The 18,364-nt window shown below is 40.2% G+C and overlaps 1 protein-coding gene across 5 annotated transcripts in view; it reads right to left on the bottom strand.

Annotated features, from left to right (window-relative positions):
• LOC125452014 (RNA-binding Raly-like protein) overlaps positions 1 to 18,364 on the bottom strand; it is a 797,454-nt gene that overhangs the window by 121,860 nt on the left and 657,230 nt on the right. For 4 of the 5 annotated variants that reach the window (XM_048529893.2, XM_048529894.2, XM_048529892.2 and 1 more), the window contains one exon: positions 7,334 to 7,384. The exons of the other annotated variant lie outside the window; for it this stretch is intronic. In XM_048529893.2, coding sequence (XP_048385850.2) covers positions 7,334 to 7,384 — 51 coding nt within the window. The remainder of the gene's footprint in view (positions 1 to 7,333; positions 7,385 to 18,364) is intronic. 5 annotated transcript variants of the gene reach the window in all.

Raw genomic sequence — 18,364 nt, 5'->3', positions numbered from 1 at the left:
TAAAGCCTTGGAAATCCAGGACCTGGCAGAGGGTGGTGCATATAAGGCTTCTTCAGTGTTACCAAGGCAGTATACAATCCAAGCTACCATGGTCTAAACCTACTTTGCTCTAAAGAAGGACAAAAATTGCTCAAGGGCAACGATGCAATAAACACGCACTACAGAGAGCATTTCCAAGATCTCTTCAATTGTAATACCAATGTTAGCGTGGAAATATATCAGCCAAATCCCAACGAGATCCATGTAAGGTGACATGAGAGAACCTCCCAGGGTGACTGAAGTATAAGATGCGATAAGGGGCCTAAGGAACAACCAGGCTGCTAGTCCTGATGGGCTTCCTGCAGAGATCCTAAAGGAGCTCCGTGAACACAAACATGCTTTGCTCTTAAGATATGACTCAAAGAAGAACTCTCCTCGGATGCTCTGATTGTGATTATATTCAATAAGGCTGACTGTGGAAATTACAGAGGCACCTCCCTCCTGTCAAACATTGGCAAATTACTTGCACATGTCCTTGCCAATAGACTTCTGCCGCTATCTGAGGAAATAATCCCTGAATCGCAGTGTGGCTTCTGCCCGTCCTGAGGAACAACAGGCCTGATCTTTATAGCTTGTCAATTACAAGAAAAATGCGAGGAATTGACAGACAAACGGCTTTACATAGCCTTCGTCATCCTAACTAAGGCCTTTGACACAGTTGATGGCCAGACTCTCTGATGGATACTGTCATGATGTGGTTGCCCTGATCAGCTCATCAGGATGCTGACACTGCTGCATGATGATATAGCTGCAACAGTGCTTAGCCACTGTGGATTGGAGTCTGAGCCTTTCAATGCAGAGACAGGGGCCAAGCAGGGCTGTATTATCACCCCCACCCTGTTCACCATTTTCATAGCTGCCGTCTTGCATCTCACTGGCCAAAACTGTCCAAGGGAATTCAAATCATTTACCAGTTGGACAGCAAGCTGTTCAATCTTAATAGGTTCATGGTCAAGAGCATGGCCTCCACCACCTCTGCAGTTTCAATATGATGATGATAACATCATTGCAACAAATACCCCACAAAATCTGCGATGCGTCTCGAATGGCTTTGGCCAGGCATTTATACTCCTAGGTCTCAACTTTAACTTAAAGCAGATTATAATACTCCATCAACTCCACCCGCCAGTCCCTATACCCCTCCTAGAATAAAGGTCAACAACTATGCCCTTGAAAATGTGGATCATGTCCGATACCTCAGCAGCCTTCTCTCCTCTGAGGCCAACACTGATGCAGCAATACAACACCATCTGAGCTGTACCAGTGGATACTATGCCCTACTCAGAAGAAGGTTGTTTGAAGACCATGACGTACATGCCCAGGATAAATTTATTGGCCTACAAAGCCGTTGTCCTTCCCACACTGCTATGTGGAGCTGAAACATGGCCTACCTACAGTAAGCACCTCAAAGCACTGGAACAACACCAGAGATCCCCACTAAATATTCTGCATATCAACTAGGAAGACAAGCGATCTAATGCCAGGATTTTGGAAACAAAAATAGAGATTGCTGGAAAAGTTCAGCAGGTCTGGCAACATCTGTGGAGAGAAATCAGAGTTAATGTTTTGGATTGAATGACCCTTTCTCAGAACTGCCAGCATTACGTCACTATAATTCAACAACAATTCCACTGGACTGGCCATGTCATCTGAATGTTTAACTCATGCCTCCCAAAATAGATTAGGTCAGTGTGCTGGTGGCCAAAAGAAATGCTCCAAAGATAACATCAGGACCAATTTCAATAAATTCCACATCAACATCAATAACTGGGAGGATATGGTTACAAACTGGAGAAATATGATCCAGCAGGGAGCTGGACGCCATGAAAATGATCTGCACCACACTGTTGAACAGAAGTGACTCTTGTGCAAGGAGTGACAGAATATCAGGAAGGCCCAGCCACCACCACCTCCAACCACCAATACCACCTACTAATGCCTTTATGGAGGGCAATTGTATTTGGACCAAGTAATTGCCAAGCGGGATGGGGATTTATTGCAAACTTGCTGGTTCTCCATAGCACTGGACAATTTCTGGCATGATGTTTAAAACCTGGCACTTTGACTGTGAATATCACTAGAAAGCAGATGGAATCATGCTCTGAGATTTTTTTTCGTATTTGAAAGCTGACTTATTAATTTAACGTCTCAAGATGTTCAGCAGTGAAGCAGACACCTGTGTAATGACTATCAGTCCCCAGCTGCATTTTATCTTCATTAGTTTATTTTCATTGTGATGTCTTTTAAATCATGTGTTTTTGTTGTTGAATTGCTAAGCATCTCTTGCTAGCAAATTGTAACGCATAGTCATGAAGGTAGAAAAATTGTGACAATTCTACCTCTGCCAATTTTCTACTTCTGCTGAAAAGGAAAATGAAATCCCAAAGCTTTCAATGACAAATTTAGAATTCTCTTTTCCTCTGTGATTAGTAATTCACTGACACAATCGTGAGAATGTAAAACTTTGAAGCAAGCAATTTATGAAAATGTGATTTAATTATTGGGTCATGAATTACACTAAAAATAAACCTTATTCCTTTAAAAAATTGAAATGGCACGACATGGGCATCTGGTGTTTTGAAAACATCAAAATAATTTACATTTTTTATCATCTTATATTAATAATTAGCTTTTAAAATCACTTGATATATTCAAATTATGTGTTTCAGCATATTTTGTGTTTGATACCAGATTGACAGTCTGTTATAGCTTAAGAAGCAACTAAGCACTTTAATGGGTTCTCATATTTTAACATAATACACATTACAATATTGATTAAGGCTTTGTATAGGTAAAATTAAATTGTCTCAAAATTGTTCAAATGGCACTATACAAGTGATTTTCCTGACTTAGCCTCCCTTAAATGGTTGCCACAAACAAACTTTGACCACAATTATTCAGTACTTGATATTAGTTATCTAAGAGGTGTGTCACTGATGAGCTAAAATTTATCCTACATGAAACAAAATAAGTGATCCATTAAATTAGTTTAGGTCGTCTTGTGTCATAATGATGAGCTGTTTACATCCTCTTGAGTAACTAATATCATTTCTGAATTATGGCATGAAATAAGATCCAAGTTGACAGTACAGCATACAATAAAAACATGTAGTGAAGAGGTCATAACCGGAGCTGTGGTCCACTGCAGAAGTGACTGAATTCAGTAAAGTCAATGGACAGGAAAATCAATTGTGCTCAGGCAAGTCGGATTGAATCTTGAGATGAAGCAGTGACAGAAGATGAAGTAGCCATCATGTTGTAGGCTGCAGAGATGTTCACAACATTAGAACAGAAAGAGACCATTCAGCCCTTGAACATGTTCCATCATTTCATGAAAACATGGCGGATCCAAATTATAACCTCCATTTCTCCACCTTAGTTGAATATCCTATAATACCCTACCCTAAGGAAACAGCCAGACTGTTTTCAAATTTTTACTTGAACTAACTGTAACAGCTTTTTGGACTGTGGAGCGCAGATTTCTGTTAAAATTCATTTAAAGATAATTTAGGGCCACAATTCCAATTATGGTAATTTTAAAATCTCACATATCATAGAATTGTCAATTGTTTGGGCAGCACAGAGTCTCAGCGGTTAGCGCTGTTGCCTTCCCGCACCAGGGACCTGCTTTGATTCCAGGCTCGGGTGACTGTCTGTGTGGGGTTTGCATGTTCTCCCCGTGTCTGCGTGGGTTTGCACTGGGTGCCCTGTTTCCTCCCACAGTCCAAAGATGTGCAGGTCAGATGGATTAGACATGCTAAATTACCCCGTGGTGTCCTGCAATGTGCAGGCTAGGTGGATTAGCCACGGGGAATGCAAGGCTGTATGGATAGGGTAGGGCTGTGGGTCTGCAGGGTGATGCTGGAGGGTCAGGCAAGCTTGATAGGCTGAATGGCCTCCGTTGGCACTGTAGGAGTTCCATGTTTAAAGCAAAAAAAAAGCAGGGCTTTCAGCCTCTTGTCTCTGACAGTTCATTGTGGGGGTAGCTCAGCAAATCCCATTTTCTTGCTTTTTCCTCATAGCCTTGCAATGTTTCCTCCTCAGCTGCCAATCCGAATCTCTTTCGAGAACTACAATTGCATTTCAATTCACCACACTGACCCGAGATCTTGACTACTTGCTGTGCAAAAAACATTTATGCTTAAACTGATTCTTTTTCAATTCACCTTAATTCTGTGTCCTATAGTTTGTGACCCTTCCATCAACAGGAACAATTTCTCTCAACTTACTCTTTCTAGATGCTCCAGGATTTTAAACACCTATATCAAATTTCCCCTCAAACTTGTCTTTTGAAAACGACACTAACCACTTCAATCTGACCATGTGGCTGAAGCATGTGCATGGAGTCATTCTCCTAAATATTTTCAGCACACTCTAAAGACTTTGCATTCTTCCTGAAGTGTAATGCCTAGAACTGGACAGAATATTCCAGTTAGCTCAAACAATTTTTAAGAAACATTTATCATACCTTCTTCGATTTTATACTCTATGGGCAAAATTTTATCTTCTTCAACTAATGGATTTGCAGATGGGGGTATTTCTTGCCCTAGCATAAGCCCCTGCAGCCAAATAATAACCATTCAAGGGAGACAGTAAGAACTGCAGATGCTGAGTCAGATAACACAGTGTGTAGCTGGAGGAACACAGCAGGCCAGGCAGCATCAGAAGAGCAGGAAAATTGACATTTCAGATCGGGATCCTTCTTCAGAAAAGGTCCATTTACCACCCAGCTTCAATTTCCAAGCTTGTGCAGGGGGCAAATCTCACTGTAGTTCACCACAGTAATACACAGGGAATGAGGGGCCTTTGGAAAGTGTACGGGGTATAGGTTGACATGGATGTGGCATACAATGTGCAGGAGGGACATTTTCTGGTTGATTCTTTATTTTTAAGTTTTACATGTAGTATCGGCATCCCTGGTCAGGCCTTTTCCCAGTCTGCTTCAGGAACTGGGCACCCTTTTAGGCTCTTTGCCGCGTAAGTGCAATCTAAAGTGCAAGTGACCGCTTTTACAAACTCGGTTTTCTGAGGCAAGATTTATCCCTACTCAGCTCAGCTCAGCACGAAACCCCTGCCCCCTCCCTGAAATTGGGAAAGAAAATCAGGACTTCAGATTGCGCAATCAAGAAGCCTAAGAAAGAAACAAAGATGAGCATTTATGTAGTGCTTGCCCAACTATTAAATATCTCAAATGCATTAATGTCAATGCAGTAATTTCGAAGTGTCATCACTGCTGTAATGAAGAAAACATAGCAGTTAATTTGTGTGTGGCAAACACTTCTGAACAGCAATATGGTAATGACTTGATCTTCTGTTTTGTTGATGCCAGTGAAGGATAAATATTAATGAGAACACAGGAGTAACCCCCTAGTCTTTTTCAAAAAGGTGTCTTGGGATTGTATCCATCCAATTGAAAGTGTTGATATGATATATCATTTTAAAGACTAGTACCTTTGGTGATGCAGCACTCCCTCAAAACTGGCCTGGGTCAACTGCTAGATTGTTGTGCTCTAGTCCTCAAGAAGGACTTAAACTCAAATCTTTTAATAATCTTTAAAGGTAGGAATGATGGATTACAGTTTTCAGTCAATGCTGATGCATAAAAATAGGCCAAAAGACAGAACATTAAGGTCCATGGGAGTAAAGATGCTGGTGATCCTTAGTTCTTCATTACATTTGTTTCAATTTGAATGCGATTTTTAATTCCAAAATAGCTGGAACTGTCACTGTTAATGTGGAGTTAGGTTTTTATTTCCTGTTTCAGAAGGAAACATATCAATCTAAGGGAGGGAACTGAAATTGGATGCGGAGGTACACTGCTAGGAAATGGCACACCCATCATTGAAGATTCCTCATGTGTTAGTCTTTGCAGATGACTATTTTGTTGTTCCATCCTTATCATATCATGCTCATGGAGGTTGCTAACACTAGGAGTACAATATTGTGATAAAAGCAGATCTTTAGTTAGTCAGAGATAACAAGGTAGACAGCTGGATGAACACAGCAGGCCAAGCAGCATCGGAGGAGCAGGAAGGCTGAAGTTTCAGGCCTAGACCCTTCTTCAGATTTTCCATGGCTACCTGCTCATTTCTTGATACTATGGACAATTTACCATGGCCAATCCACCAAACCTGTTTTTAATTCATTCATGGGCTGAAGGCATCACTGGCTAGGCAGCATTTATTGGCCATCTCAGAGGTCAGTTAAGAGTCACCCACATTGCTGTGGGTCTTGAGTCATGTATAGGCCAGACCTGGTAAGGAGGGCAATTTCCTTCCCTAAAGGACATTCGTGAACCTGATGGGTTTTTCTAACAATCGACAATTATAGTTTTTATAGTTAATTCACCATCTGCTATGACAGGATTTGAACCCACTCCCTAGGTCTCTGGATTAACTGCCCAACGATAATATGATTAGGTCATTGCATCTCCTAAACCTGCTCATCTTTGGGCTATGGGAGGAAACTGGAGCACCTGGAGGAAACTCACGCAGACACGAGGAGAACGTGCAAACTCCACACAGACAGTCCCTCGAGGCTGGAATTTTGCCCAGTTCCCTGACACTGTGAGGCAGCAGTGCGAACCACTGAGCCACCATGCCACAAATTTATGAATGTGATAACTCCAAGTTCTACACTGTAATTTATGAGATATTTTGGAAAGAAAAACATCTACAGCTAAAGTCTTAGCAAATACCATTTCGATATTTTCAGATAGATAACATGAAAAACTTGATTCCATTCAGTAATGTATTTGGCATTTAAAGACGAAATTGGGTCAAGTCACTGCCTGCTTAAGGGAACTTTTATATCTTCTGCTTTTTGATAAGAACGCTGTACCTTTTTTAGACTTGTTTTTGAACAACTGCCATTTTCATCACTGCACTGTGAAAGCGTTGACAAGATTTACATTAATTTCTTGTCTGTTTGATCACTAAAAATTGATTAAGTTGTTCAAGATATATGTTATTTTCCTCAAGTTCTGCTCTTCTTGCACCACAGGTTTTATTCATTATTTTAATGATGGATGTGTACCAATAGATTTTCTGTCTTTGAATGGATTTTCAATGGACTGCAGCATTTTGTCCCTTGTCTAACTGAGCTTGGAGATTTCAGTGTCGCATTCGACTTTCAGATCATTTTCTGCATTGAATAGCCACAGTTTGCCACAGCAACAAAGGTGCATGTGCCAATCAATTTAGAAATTGCATCAAAACAATTTAAATACCCATTTAAAGTCAATGGTAAATTTTAAATATTGCACATCTTGAAAAAGAAGTATAAATATACATACCGGCTGTAGAAATCATCTCTGTAATAATCGTAGTCAAAGTCATAACCACTGCTGTACAAGGAAAAATAAGCTTTAATGAGATGATGAAGAATAAAAGCTTTAATTTCTCCAACTTTAAAGAAATTGATTATTGCTAGATCCATTTAAACTACATTTAATACAAATGAAAATGCCACTATCATTTGAAATGTAGGTAATTAAATCTAATAGACAAAACAATTTTGGTATACTGAAAATAGTTAATGCTGCAATTACATTGTAAGTTCTGTCAGCTTCAGTATCCTTTCTTCCTTTATCTAAATTCTGACAAAAATGTTTTGAGTTCTGTGCATTTTAATCATTTTCTACTTTTGATTTAGATTTCTAGCGACTGTACACTTAAGTATACTTAGTTGGATAATCAAAAAGGAAGTGGTTTTGATAATGCATTGGGTTTTTCTCTAGACATTAGATTAGACTTAAGGTCACTTACTTATTGCACAAGTAAGTATTTGTTTTGCATTTAGTGATGATGTTTAGTGATTATGAGTGTTCAGGCAGTAGCAGAGAACTCTGATAAAATCAACAACAAAATGTCACCCAACCTACAGGAAATTGGGTACACTGATGGCATCTGGGGCTTTTGAGGGTTGGGATTTGTTGAGTTTCTGACAGTAAGAAAGTTGGGATGGGTCCTGCTGAAATGAACCTGGGACACAGGAGACCAAACATTCCATGCCATGATTCAGAGGAGGGCTTCTCTCCTGGCCCTACAGTGCAAAGTAACATACAAACCACCAAAAGGCGCTTCTGCTTCTGAACCTTTTCCAGCAGACCTTCAACTAGTGTGGAGACTTTCCGGCTCTAGTTGTGGTTAAAATTACAGTCAGTGCTTAATAATATTATTGTACCCCAATCTGTATTTTTAATATGTACCATGTTAACTTTTTCGATAAATGGCTTGTTGAGGTAAGACCATAACATGAGATCTGGATGGGGCATATAATTATGGAATAATGTAGCAATGAAAGTGACCATTTGGCCAATCAAATGTCTGCTGGCTCTTTCACACCCAAAAGTAATCTAGTTGGACTCACTTGCTTGCACATTCCCCAAATCCCCGTATTATTTCTCTTTCACATATTTATCCAAACCTCTTTTCAAGGTGTCAATTACTACTTCAGCAGCTAAGACACCAATCTCTTTTTAAGGAGTGTATCTCACTAGTATGTAAAGCAAAATCATCCCTTGACATTCTAGTGAGGGGTTTAACTACATGCTAATCTTATGTCATGCATTTTATTCACTGGGAGGTCCTGCTGATATTGTGTTAGGTTGAACAGCTATTTGAAAAATGGACTCTATGACAGAAGTAAGGAAGGAATTGCTCCAGGAAGGTATAATATGAACAGTTCTAGGAAGCTCTTATATCTATTAAATATGTTTGTAGAAAGATTAAATACTTGCGTGTAATTGTAGAATTAGCATTATAGTTACACACTTCTAATTTCTCTGTACAATCTTTAAATGATTTCCCTTCGTAAAAATTAAATTTGGGCTTTCTGTTGAAGCAGTTGAAACATGAATAACACAAATGTCTTAGACGGTCTGCAATAAAGCTGCTCACAGCAACTCACAGAACAATATAACTCAAACATTATTTGTTCAATGAAACAATGTATTGTCACTGATTTTCGCATGTTCAACAGCAGGAGGACAGCACAAAATTATGATTCTCATTTGGACAGTTGGCATAGTCACAATGCATCAAACAGCCTCTTTCTGTCCCATAACACTTCTGTGATTCCGTGATTGTTATTTGGGAGCTTTGGTTGTAAAATGGAAATAAATGTGTTTTTTGTATTTAGTTCTGCGTGAGGACGGCTTTTGTTTGAATGGCCAGAATCTCATTTCTTTTAGCAATGAGTCAAAAGAGTATTTCTAAGAAATCATGCTATCTATGCTAAATGATTAGACAAGCTACCTGGCTGAAGTCTCCACTAAAGTAAGATGTACTATCTAGAAAGGGACAGATGAAAAGGTCAGTGATAGATGTGAGTTCAGTTCAGAAAAAAAAGATTAATACCAGCAGCTGAGTAACATAGAAATAATCAAAGTAACTTGAAAATGCCTGAGTTTCTTTCTTACAGTTCAGTGAAAAAAAATGCATGAATTAGCCTGTCAGTCCCTAGGGGAGATGCAAAGAATCAAATCTGGTAGATGTGCAGAAATTTGCCAGAACAAATGTTTGCAACCTCATCAGTTTTGAGAAGGAATTAAGAAATGTGGATAGGAATGATATTTTACTATTTAAGTGGAAAGGATAGTGCTGCGAAAAAGGGTTGAGTCTTTCTTATTATACTTATTAAATAGTGGCAACAGCAAAAACAGATGATTTAAGTGGAAGACAACAATGAGTTGTAAAACAACACAAGCGCTGAAATTTTGCCACTTCTCAGTAAATAAGCTCATGTTTCAGCAATGACACGTTTTGTACTAAGGTGGCCAAACATAAACTATCTCACAGTTCTTGGCACTTACAAAGGAGCAGCACAACAAGAACCGGTGAGGAGTCTCAACTTTCTGATTGATTCTACCCTTCTCATCCCATTGAGTGGAAGCTTATACAGAAAGAAAAGAAGACTTATTACAAAATTAAATCAAATCCTTAATGAAAAAGATAGGCATAGGCAATAGGAATAAGACACCGACATGGAGAAATAGGAACAGGGGTAAACTATTTCACTCCTTGAGTCTGCTTTATCATTTAATGAATCATAGAAATCTTACAGTACAGAACAAGGCCATTTGGCTCATCATGCCTGCCAAGGCTCATTAAATCAACATCATCACCTACTGACAATTTCCTCCTTCTTTCCCATGCTCTTGAACATTATTTTTAATTCAAATAATTGTCCAATGTGCTCTTGAAAGCCTCAATGGAATCTGCTTCACCATATTTCCAAACATTGCATTGCATACCAGACATTGGGTGAATCACAGAATTTGTACAGTGCAGATGTGGCCATTCAGCCCATTGAATTTGCACTGACCCACTGAACAGCATAAAAAAACCAAAAGAACTGCAGATGCTGTAAATCAGGGACAAAACACAAGTTGCTGGAAATGCTCAGTAGGTCTGGCAGCATCTATGAAGACAAAATCAGAGTTAATGTTTCAGGTCCAGTGACCATTCCTGAAAACTGGGCAAACCCTACCAGGCCTAACCCATCCCCATACCTCCAAATTTATCATGGCTAATCCACTTTACCTGCATATCCCTAGACCCTATGGTGCAATTTAGCATGGCCAATCCACCTATCCTGCATATCGTTGAACTGTGGGAAACCAGAGCACTCAGCAGAAACCCACATAAACACAGGAAGAACATGCAAACTTTTCCCAGACAGTCACTCAATACGGGACTTGAACCCAGGTCCCTGGCACTATGAGATCACAATGCAAACCATTGTGCCACCATGCCATTGAATGAAAAAGCTTTACCTCACATAATGATTGCTCTTTTGCAAATCTCTTTAAATCTATGCTCTCTTGTTCTTGATCCTTTTGCAAAAGGGGGTATTTTCTTCCTATCTACTCTATTTAGCCTGACCATGATTTTGGAACTATCAGTCAGATATCCTCTTCTTCTCTCTAAGGAGAACAATTCCCGGCTTGTTCAATCTGTTCTGATGACTAAAGTTTCTCATTCTTGGTACCAAACTTGAAAAGTGCTTCTGTACTCTCTCTAATGTGTTCACATCCTTCCTATAATGTGGTGCTCAAAACTGTACATAAGACTCCAGCTGGTGTCTAACAACTATCTTATACTGCTCTCTCTACCTGTTCTGCCATCTTCAATGATCTGTACATATACATGCCCAGGTCCCTCTGCTCCAGCACTCCTTTTTTAATTACCCCCTATTTTTCTGTTGTCTTCTAATGTTCTTCCTTCCAAAATCCATCATCTCAAACTTCCCTTCATTGAAATTCATCTGATACTTATGAGATTATGGCTGCTCTGTATCCTAATTCTGGTCATTCACCTTGTTTTCATCTCTCTTACTGTCATTGATCAGCAAAAATCTTACCGATATTGCATGTAAAATTATTAATTGAACTGACATCTACAGCTTTCTGGTGGAGACTTACAGATTTCAAGCTGCCTCCAAATGAAAAATTGTTTCCTAACTTGTCTTCTCCTGAACGGTCTCCTTGATTGCCCACCATCTATACCATCAATGTCTTTCAAAACCCTATAAAACTGCAATAAACCAGCCTCTACACTTCTGTATTCCAGGCAATACAATATCTTCTAATCTCATCTGTGCAGGTCTGGTAATATTCTGGTGAGTAAGGCCAATTTTTGTCAATTCTGATTTCACTTTATTGTCCATATGGGAATTCAATTTGGGCACGTTGGTCATTCATTTAAAAAATTGCACATTACATGAAAACAATGAAAGAATGAGCAGTTTTCTGTTACAGAGATTTAACTTTAATTAAAGTATATATGAAAAGCTATTCCAATGCACTCTAATAATGAACACTGTGTCCCACCCTAAATGGATAACCTCATCCATGCAGCAAAGTTCCTACAGAGAGAAGTGCAAATAGTTCAAGAAACTACTTGTCCTGTATCTGAGAGACTGTGTTTCCCTGAATGCATCCAACAGTAACATTAGGACAAGGAGTGAATCTTATTATTCTTAACACACTTCAGCAAAATTCTTTGAAAGCAAATTTTCTAAAGAAAGATCCTGCTCATCAAATATCTTTCTGGCCTGGTACATGAATCCCTGTATGCTTGAAGACTTTGCTGTGCCAAGACAATAGTACTAGTTGAGATATCTAAAAAGCAGAGCACTCTGAACTACAGAAGAGTGTTATGATTGTCCTCTCAGAAGGATTATAATTTTCTGAGGGAGTAAAATTGTCAATATGACTGTCATAGCAATGTTTCCTCCAATTCAACTTTTATCTAATTTCCTCTAGACAATTGTAGTCAAGCAACTATATCAATGTCCACATCAGGAATCTTTGTGAGAATTATGTAATTAACTGGCTTTTTCCTAAAGTCAACAGTTAGTTATTACATCTTGTTTTTGTTCAGGTTAAGAGAATTGCTATTGCCTCATTTTACAAACTTCACCATCACTTTGGCGTAGTTTAATTGGTTATTTCCAAAGTTAGATTAGCATTGTGGTTTTTGTGTTTTCAGTTTGAATGATTGCATTGAATGAAAGTTGAAGAGAAATCAAGAAATATAGTGTTAACATAGTGGGAATCTATCAGTTTGCTGTCAGATCAGATAGACCAAATCCAAAACAGCTTTGTCGACTGATTGGTGGTTGATAACCAAGCTATAATTGATCAATATATAGAACAGAAGAATAGCAGAGATGCTTTTACCCAAAGCAGTCCAATCACTTTCAGCCACTGGAATAATGATGGCTGATTTCTAACTACAAAGAACAGTTTGAGTGTTAAACATTTTCTGAGAGACCAGAGCGAACGAGTCCACAGGCTGATGAGCATATTCCTTGAGAATCTTTTTACTAATCAAATCTGGACACCATGCTTCACATGGATTCATTCTTTTGAGGTGCTTCTCCAACTCCCACTTAGAATTAGAATTAGGTTTACTGTCACATGTACTCACATGAGCACTGTGAAAAGTTTACACAAAGTATCTAAATACAATTCTTAGGAATAAATTTGAAGAATAAAGAAATAAAAGGTCAAGCATTACAAACCTTTGTGCCAGCTTAGATACAAAAGATGTCTGGGTACAAAATTTTAGGAATAAATTAGAAGCTTCAGAATTAAGTTTCAAATTAAAAGTTTCAGAATTACAGTCCTTCAAAGCAGAGAAGATGAAACAGGTGAGTCTGCACTAGCTTCCAGTTCATGCAGGGTGCACTTCACCTCAAGGCTCTTGAGGCTGTAAGTCCACTTTGGCTTCAGCTTGAAGCTGGGAGTCTGTGCTGGTTTCACCTCGAGGCTGGGAACCTGCGCTGACTTAACCTCGAGTCTGGGAGTCCATGTTGGTTTTGCCTCAAAGCTGGGAGTCTGTGCTGGTTTCGTTCGAGGCTGGGAGTCCATGGTGGCTTTGCCTCAAGACTGAAAGTCCGTGCTAGTTTCACCTCAAGGCTGGGAAAGAAATCCACCAAGTTCACCATGAAACCTGCTTCACTTTCTGTTGACAGCCATAAAATGTTTTGAATACATTGTGTCAAAGCATTTTTTAGATCATCGTCTTCCACATATTATCAGTTACAATTGGGATGAATTGCTCAGAATTTTATAGATTTGGGGAAGGTTCCATTAGATTGGAAAACAAAAATTGAAAAATTGGAGGTCGAAGGCAGGAAACAATGGGCTAGTAAGATTAATGTCTATCCTAAGGTAACTGTTAGAAGCTATTATTAAAGAAGGCATAGTAGGACACTTGTCTAAGCTCAAGGTAATCAGACAGAGTCAGTATGGCTTTGTGAGGGGGTAATATTGTTTAACTCATCTATTGGAGTTCTTTGTGGAAGTGACATAGCTGTCGATAAGGGGGAACTAACTGGTGGTTAGTTTTCTAGAAAGCATTTGATAAAGTGCCGTGTTAATAACTGTTGTAGAATATAACAGCACATACTATAGGGGGTGGGATATTGCCATTGACAGAAGATTGGCTGGCTAACAAACAGGAAGCAGAGATTAGGTGTAAATGTTTTTTTCTGGTTGGCAAGATATAGTGAGTTGTGTACCATTGGGACCAAATGTGGCATCAATTATTTACCACGGGAGTGTAGGAGTTGACAGGTAAACTCATAGAGGTTTATAAAATAATGAGGAGTATAGAAAGGCTTAATGGTGGTTGTCTTTACCCTAGCATGGGGCATTTCAAGACACGGGACATATTTTTAAAGTGAGAGGAGAGAGATTGAAAAAGGATGAGAGACAAATTTTATACGCAGAATGTGGTTCGTGTGTGGAATCAGCTTCCTGAGGAAGTGATAGATGTGGGCACAGTTACAATGCTGTAAAGTTACTTAGGTAAGTTCATGAATAGGGAAGATTTGGAGGGATATGGGCCAAGAGCAGGCAGGTGAGACTGGTATAGTTTGGGATTATATTCGGCATGGATTGCTTGGACTGAATGGCCTGTTTCTGTGCTGTATGATTCTGTGACTCAGATAAAGGAAAGAAAGGTATTGTTGCCATATGTGCTTATAACACAAAGTCTGGGAAGGAATATAAATTGTGAAGAGGACGTAAGGAGGTTACAAGAAGTTATCAATTGGTTAAATAAGTGGAGAATGATCTGGCAAATGATCAGAATGGCGGAGTGGTGAGAGGGCGAGCCAGTGGCAGCCAGGAAGGTAAGGCTTTCCTTTTGTAAAAACTGACCTTGTGAGTCAGCATCCTACGTGATTTGAGCAGCGGGAGTGCTGAGAGCGTGAGCCCGGAAGTGAACTATTATATTCGGGCATTGTCTAAACACCAAATACCACATGTGTAGTATCTCCCACCCATCCTTCTCCTCTAACCAGAGTGTGGAGGGTCGGTAGGGTAAGGTAATGTGTTCTTTTCTTTATTCTTCTGGCAATCTAGAGAAGAAGGAATTTTTTTTTTCCTGTTATTTTGGCGGAAAGCTGTCGGAGGGAGAAAAGTATCAACAAATTTAATTAACTCATTACAATAAATTATATAAACTAATAAAATAATTAACTAAGTAGAAATGGCTGGATAGGTGATGTGTATAATGTAGGAGCTGGCTGATCCCATTGCAAACTGCAGTGACCACATCTGTAGCAAGTGTTGGTTGCTCGAGGAACTTCGGCTCAGAGTCGATGAGCTGGAATCGGAGCTTCAAACACTGCAGCACATCTGGGAGGGGGAGATGTACCTGGATGCTTTGTTTCAGGAGGCAGTCACACCTGGTAGATTAAGTAATTCAAACTTGGTCAGTGGCCAGGGACAGCAGGGAGTGACTGTAAGGGAGGCGGGTAGAGGGATCCTGCATTCAGGGGAACAGAGGAGCCTCAGCTCTTGACCTTGTCCAACAGGGTACGAGGTACTTGCTCCCTGTGGGGATGAGGAAGAGGGCTGCAGGGAGGATGAACCAACTAGCCACTGCATCGTTGTATGGGAGGTCATTCAGGAGTGGGGAGCAAAAAGGCAGGTGGTAGTTGCAGGATCGAGAGTACTGTATGGTGTGTTGCGTGCCCGGTTCCAGGGTAAGGGATATCTCTGACCAGCTGGAGAGGATATTGGAGGGGGAGGGAGAGGATCCAGTTGTTATGGTCCATGCCTGAACAAATAACATAGGCAAGACTAGGAAAGAGGACCTGCTCAGAGATTATAAGGAGCTAGGAACCAAATTAGAGAACAGGTCCTCGAGGTTTATAATCTCCGGATTACTGCTTGAGCCACGTGCTAATTGGCATAAGGACACAAGAATAGGGGAAATAAACACATGGCTAAAAGGGTGGTGTGGGAAAGAGGTGTTCCTTTTCATGGGGCACTGGCATCAATATTGGAACAGGAGGGATCTGTACCAATGGGACAGTCTCCACCTGAATCGAGCTGGGACCAATGTTCTAGTGAAAAGGGTAAATATGTTGGTTAACAGGACTTTAAACTAGAATGTGAGGGGGCAGGGAATGGTAAAACCTGCCCAAGTGGGAAACAAAGCAGCAGGTTAACATCTGTAGTGATGGATTCAAACAAGTGGAAGAATATGAAAGAAGGAGAATTCAAGAGAAGTTATTATAGTCTCCAGCATAGACACAAAAAGGACAGAGTGTTTGGAAAAGGCTAGCAATCAAACACCGGTAAAACGAATGAAAATGAGAAGAGGGAGGGTCATCGAGGACTGACGGTGTTATATCTGAATGTACGCAGTATATGGAATAAGTTAAATGAGCTTGTGGCACAGTTTGAAACTGGCAGGTATGACGTGGTGGGCATCATGGAAACGTGGCTGCGGGGGGATTCAGGATTGGGAACTGAATATCCAAGGATATACATCCTATCAAAATGATAGGCAGGTGGGCCGAGAGAGTGGGGTATTAGTGAGAAGTGAAATTAAATCAATGGGAAGAAACACAGTTGGGTCAGATGGTGTAGAATCTGTGTGGGTTGAATTGAGGAACTGCAAAGGTAAAAAAAAAACCAGAGTCGGGGTTTGGTACAGACCTCCAAACAGTAGTCAGGAGCTGGGGTGCAAGATACTCCAGGAGATAGAAAAGGTATGTAAGAATAGCAAAGTCACAGTGATCATGGGGATTTCAATGTGCAGGTAGACTGGGAAAAACATGTAGTGGATTGCAATAGAAGGAGTTTGTGGAATGTCTATGAGATGGCTTTTTAGAGTAGCTCCTGGTGGAGCCCACAAGGAAACAGGCAATGCTGGATTGAGTGTTGGGCAATGAGGCAGACTTGATAAGGGAGCTTAAGGTAAAGGAACCCCTAGGAGGCAGTGATCATAAAATGATAGAATTTACTCTGCAATTTCAGAGGGAGAAGATGGAATCAGAGGTAAACGGTATTACAGCTGAATAAAGGTGACTACAAAGGTATGAGGGAAGAGCTAGGCAGAATTGACTGGAAGAGGAGCCAAACAGGAAAGACAGTATAACAGCAATGGTAGGGGTTTCTGGGAGTAATTCAGGAGACAGTAAAAATTCATCCCTAGGAAAAAGAAGCATGGTACAGGGAGGATGAGGCAACCATGGCTAAATAATGAAGTCAGTGATAGCACAAAAGCAAAAGAGAAAGCATATCATGTGGCGAAGGGCAATGGGAAACCAGAGGACTGGGATGCTTACAAAGAACAACAAAGGGCAAAAAAAAACGAAATAAGAAGGGAGAAGATTAAATATGAGAGTAAGATACTCAGTAATATAAACAAAGTCTGTAGAAGTTTCTTTACATATATAAAGGGCTAAAGAGAGGGAAAAGTGGACATTGAACCACTGGAAAATGACAGTGGAGAGATAGTAGTGGGGAACAAGGAAACGGCTGAGGAACTTAATAATTACTTTGTGTCAGTCTACACAGTGGAAGACACACGTAATCTCCCAAAAATTCAAGAGAGTCAGGGGGCAGAGCTGAGTATTGTGGCCATCACCAAGGAAAAGAGTAAAACTGATTGGCCTTAAGGTGGAAAAATCACTTGGACCAGATGGACTACACCCCAGAGTCCTGAAGGAGATATCTGAAGAGATAATGGAAGCTTTAATGGTGATCTTTCGGGAATCACTAGAGTCAGGTAGGTTCCCAGTGGACTGGAAAATTGCTAATGTGATGGCCTGTTTAAAAAGGGATTAAGGCAAATGACAGAAAATTATAGGCTGATGAGCCTAACCTCAGTGGTGGGTAAGATTTTGGAGCCCATTGTAAAGGATGAGATTTCTGAATATTTGGAAATGTATAGTAAAATAGGACAAAGTCAGCATGGTTTCATCAAGGGGATGTTATGCCTGACAAATCTGTCAGAATTCTTTGAGGAAGTAAAGAGCAGATTAGACCAAGGAGAGTCAATAGATATTATCTACCTGGGTTTCAAGAAGGCTTTTGATAAGTTGCCACACAGGAGGCTGCAGAGTAAGATAAGGGCCGTTGGTGTTAGAGGCAGGGTACTAGCATGGATAGAAGATTGGCTCTCTGGCAGAAAGCAGAGTGTGGATAAAGGGGTCTTTCTCAGGTTGGCAGCCGGTAATGAGTGGTGTTCCGCAAGGGTCAGTGTTGGGACCACAACTTTTCACTTTGTACATTAATGATCTAGATGAAGGAACTGTGGGCATTCTGGCTAAGTTTACAGGTGATACAAAGATAGGTGGAGGGACAGGTAATATTGAGAAGGCGGGGAGGCTGCAGAAGGATTTGGACATTTTAGGAGAGTGGGCAAAGAAGTGACAGGTGGAGTACAATTTGGGAAAGTGGGAGGTTATGCACTATGGTAAGAAGAATAAAAGCATGGGCTATTTTCTAAATGGAGAGAAAATTCAGAAGTCTGAAGTGCAAAGAGACTTCAGAGCTCAAGTCCAGGATTCT

This window comes from Stegostoma tigrinum, chromosome 5, assembly GCF_030684315.1.
Source record: "Stegostoma tigrinum isolate sSteTig4 chromosome 5, sSteTig4.hap1, whole genome shotgun sequence".
In the NCBI taxonomy this organism is placed as follows: domain Eukaryota; kingdom Metazoa; phylum Chordata; class Chondrichthyes; order Orectolobiformes; family Stegostomatidae; genus Stegostoma; species Stegostoma tigrinum.
The sequence above is the reverse complement of the archived record's forward strand: the minus strand, read 5'-3'. Positions and strand labels throughout refer to the sequence as shown.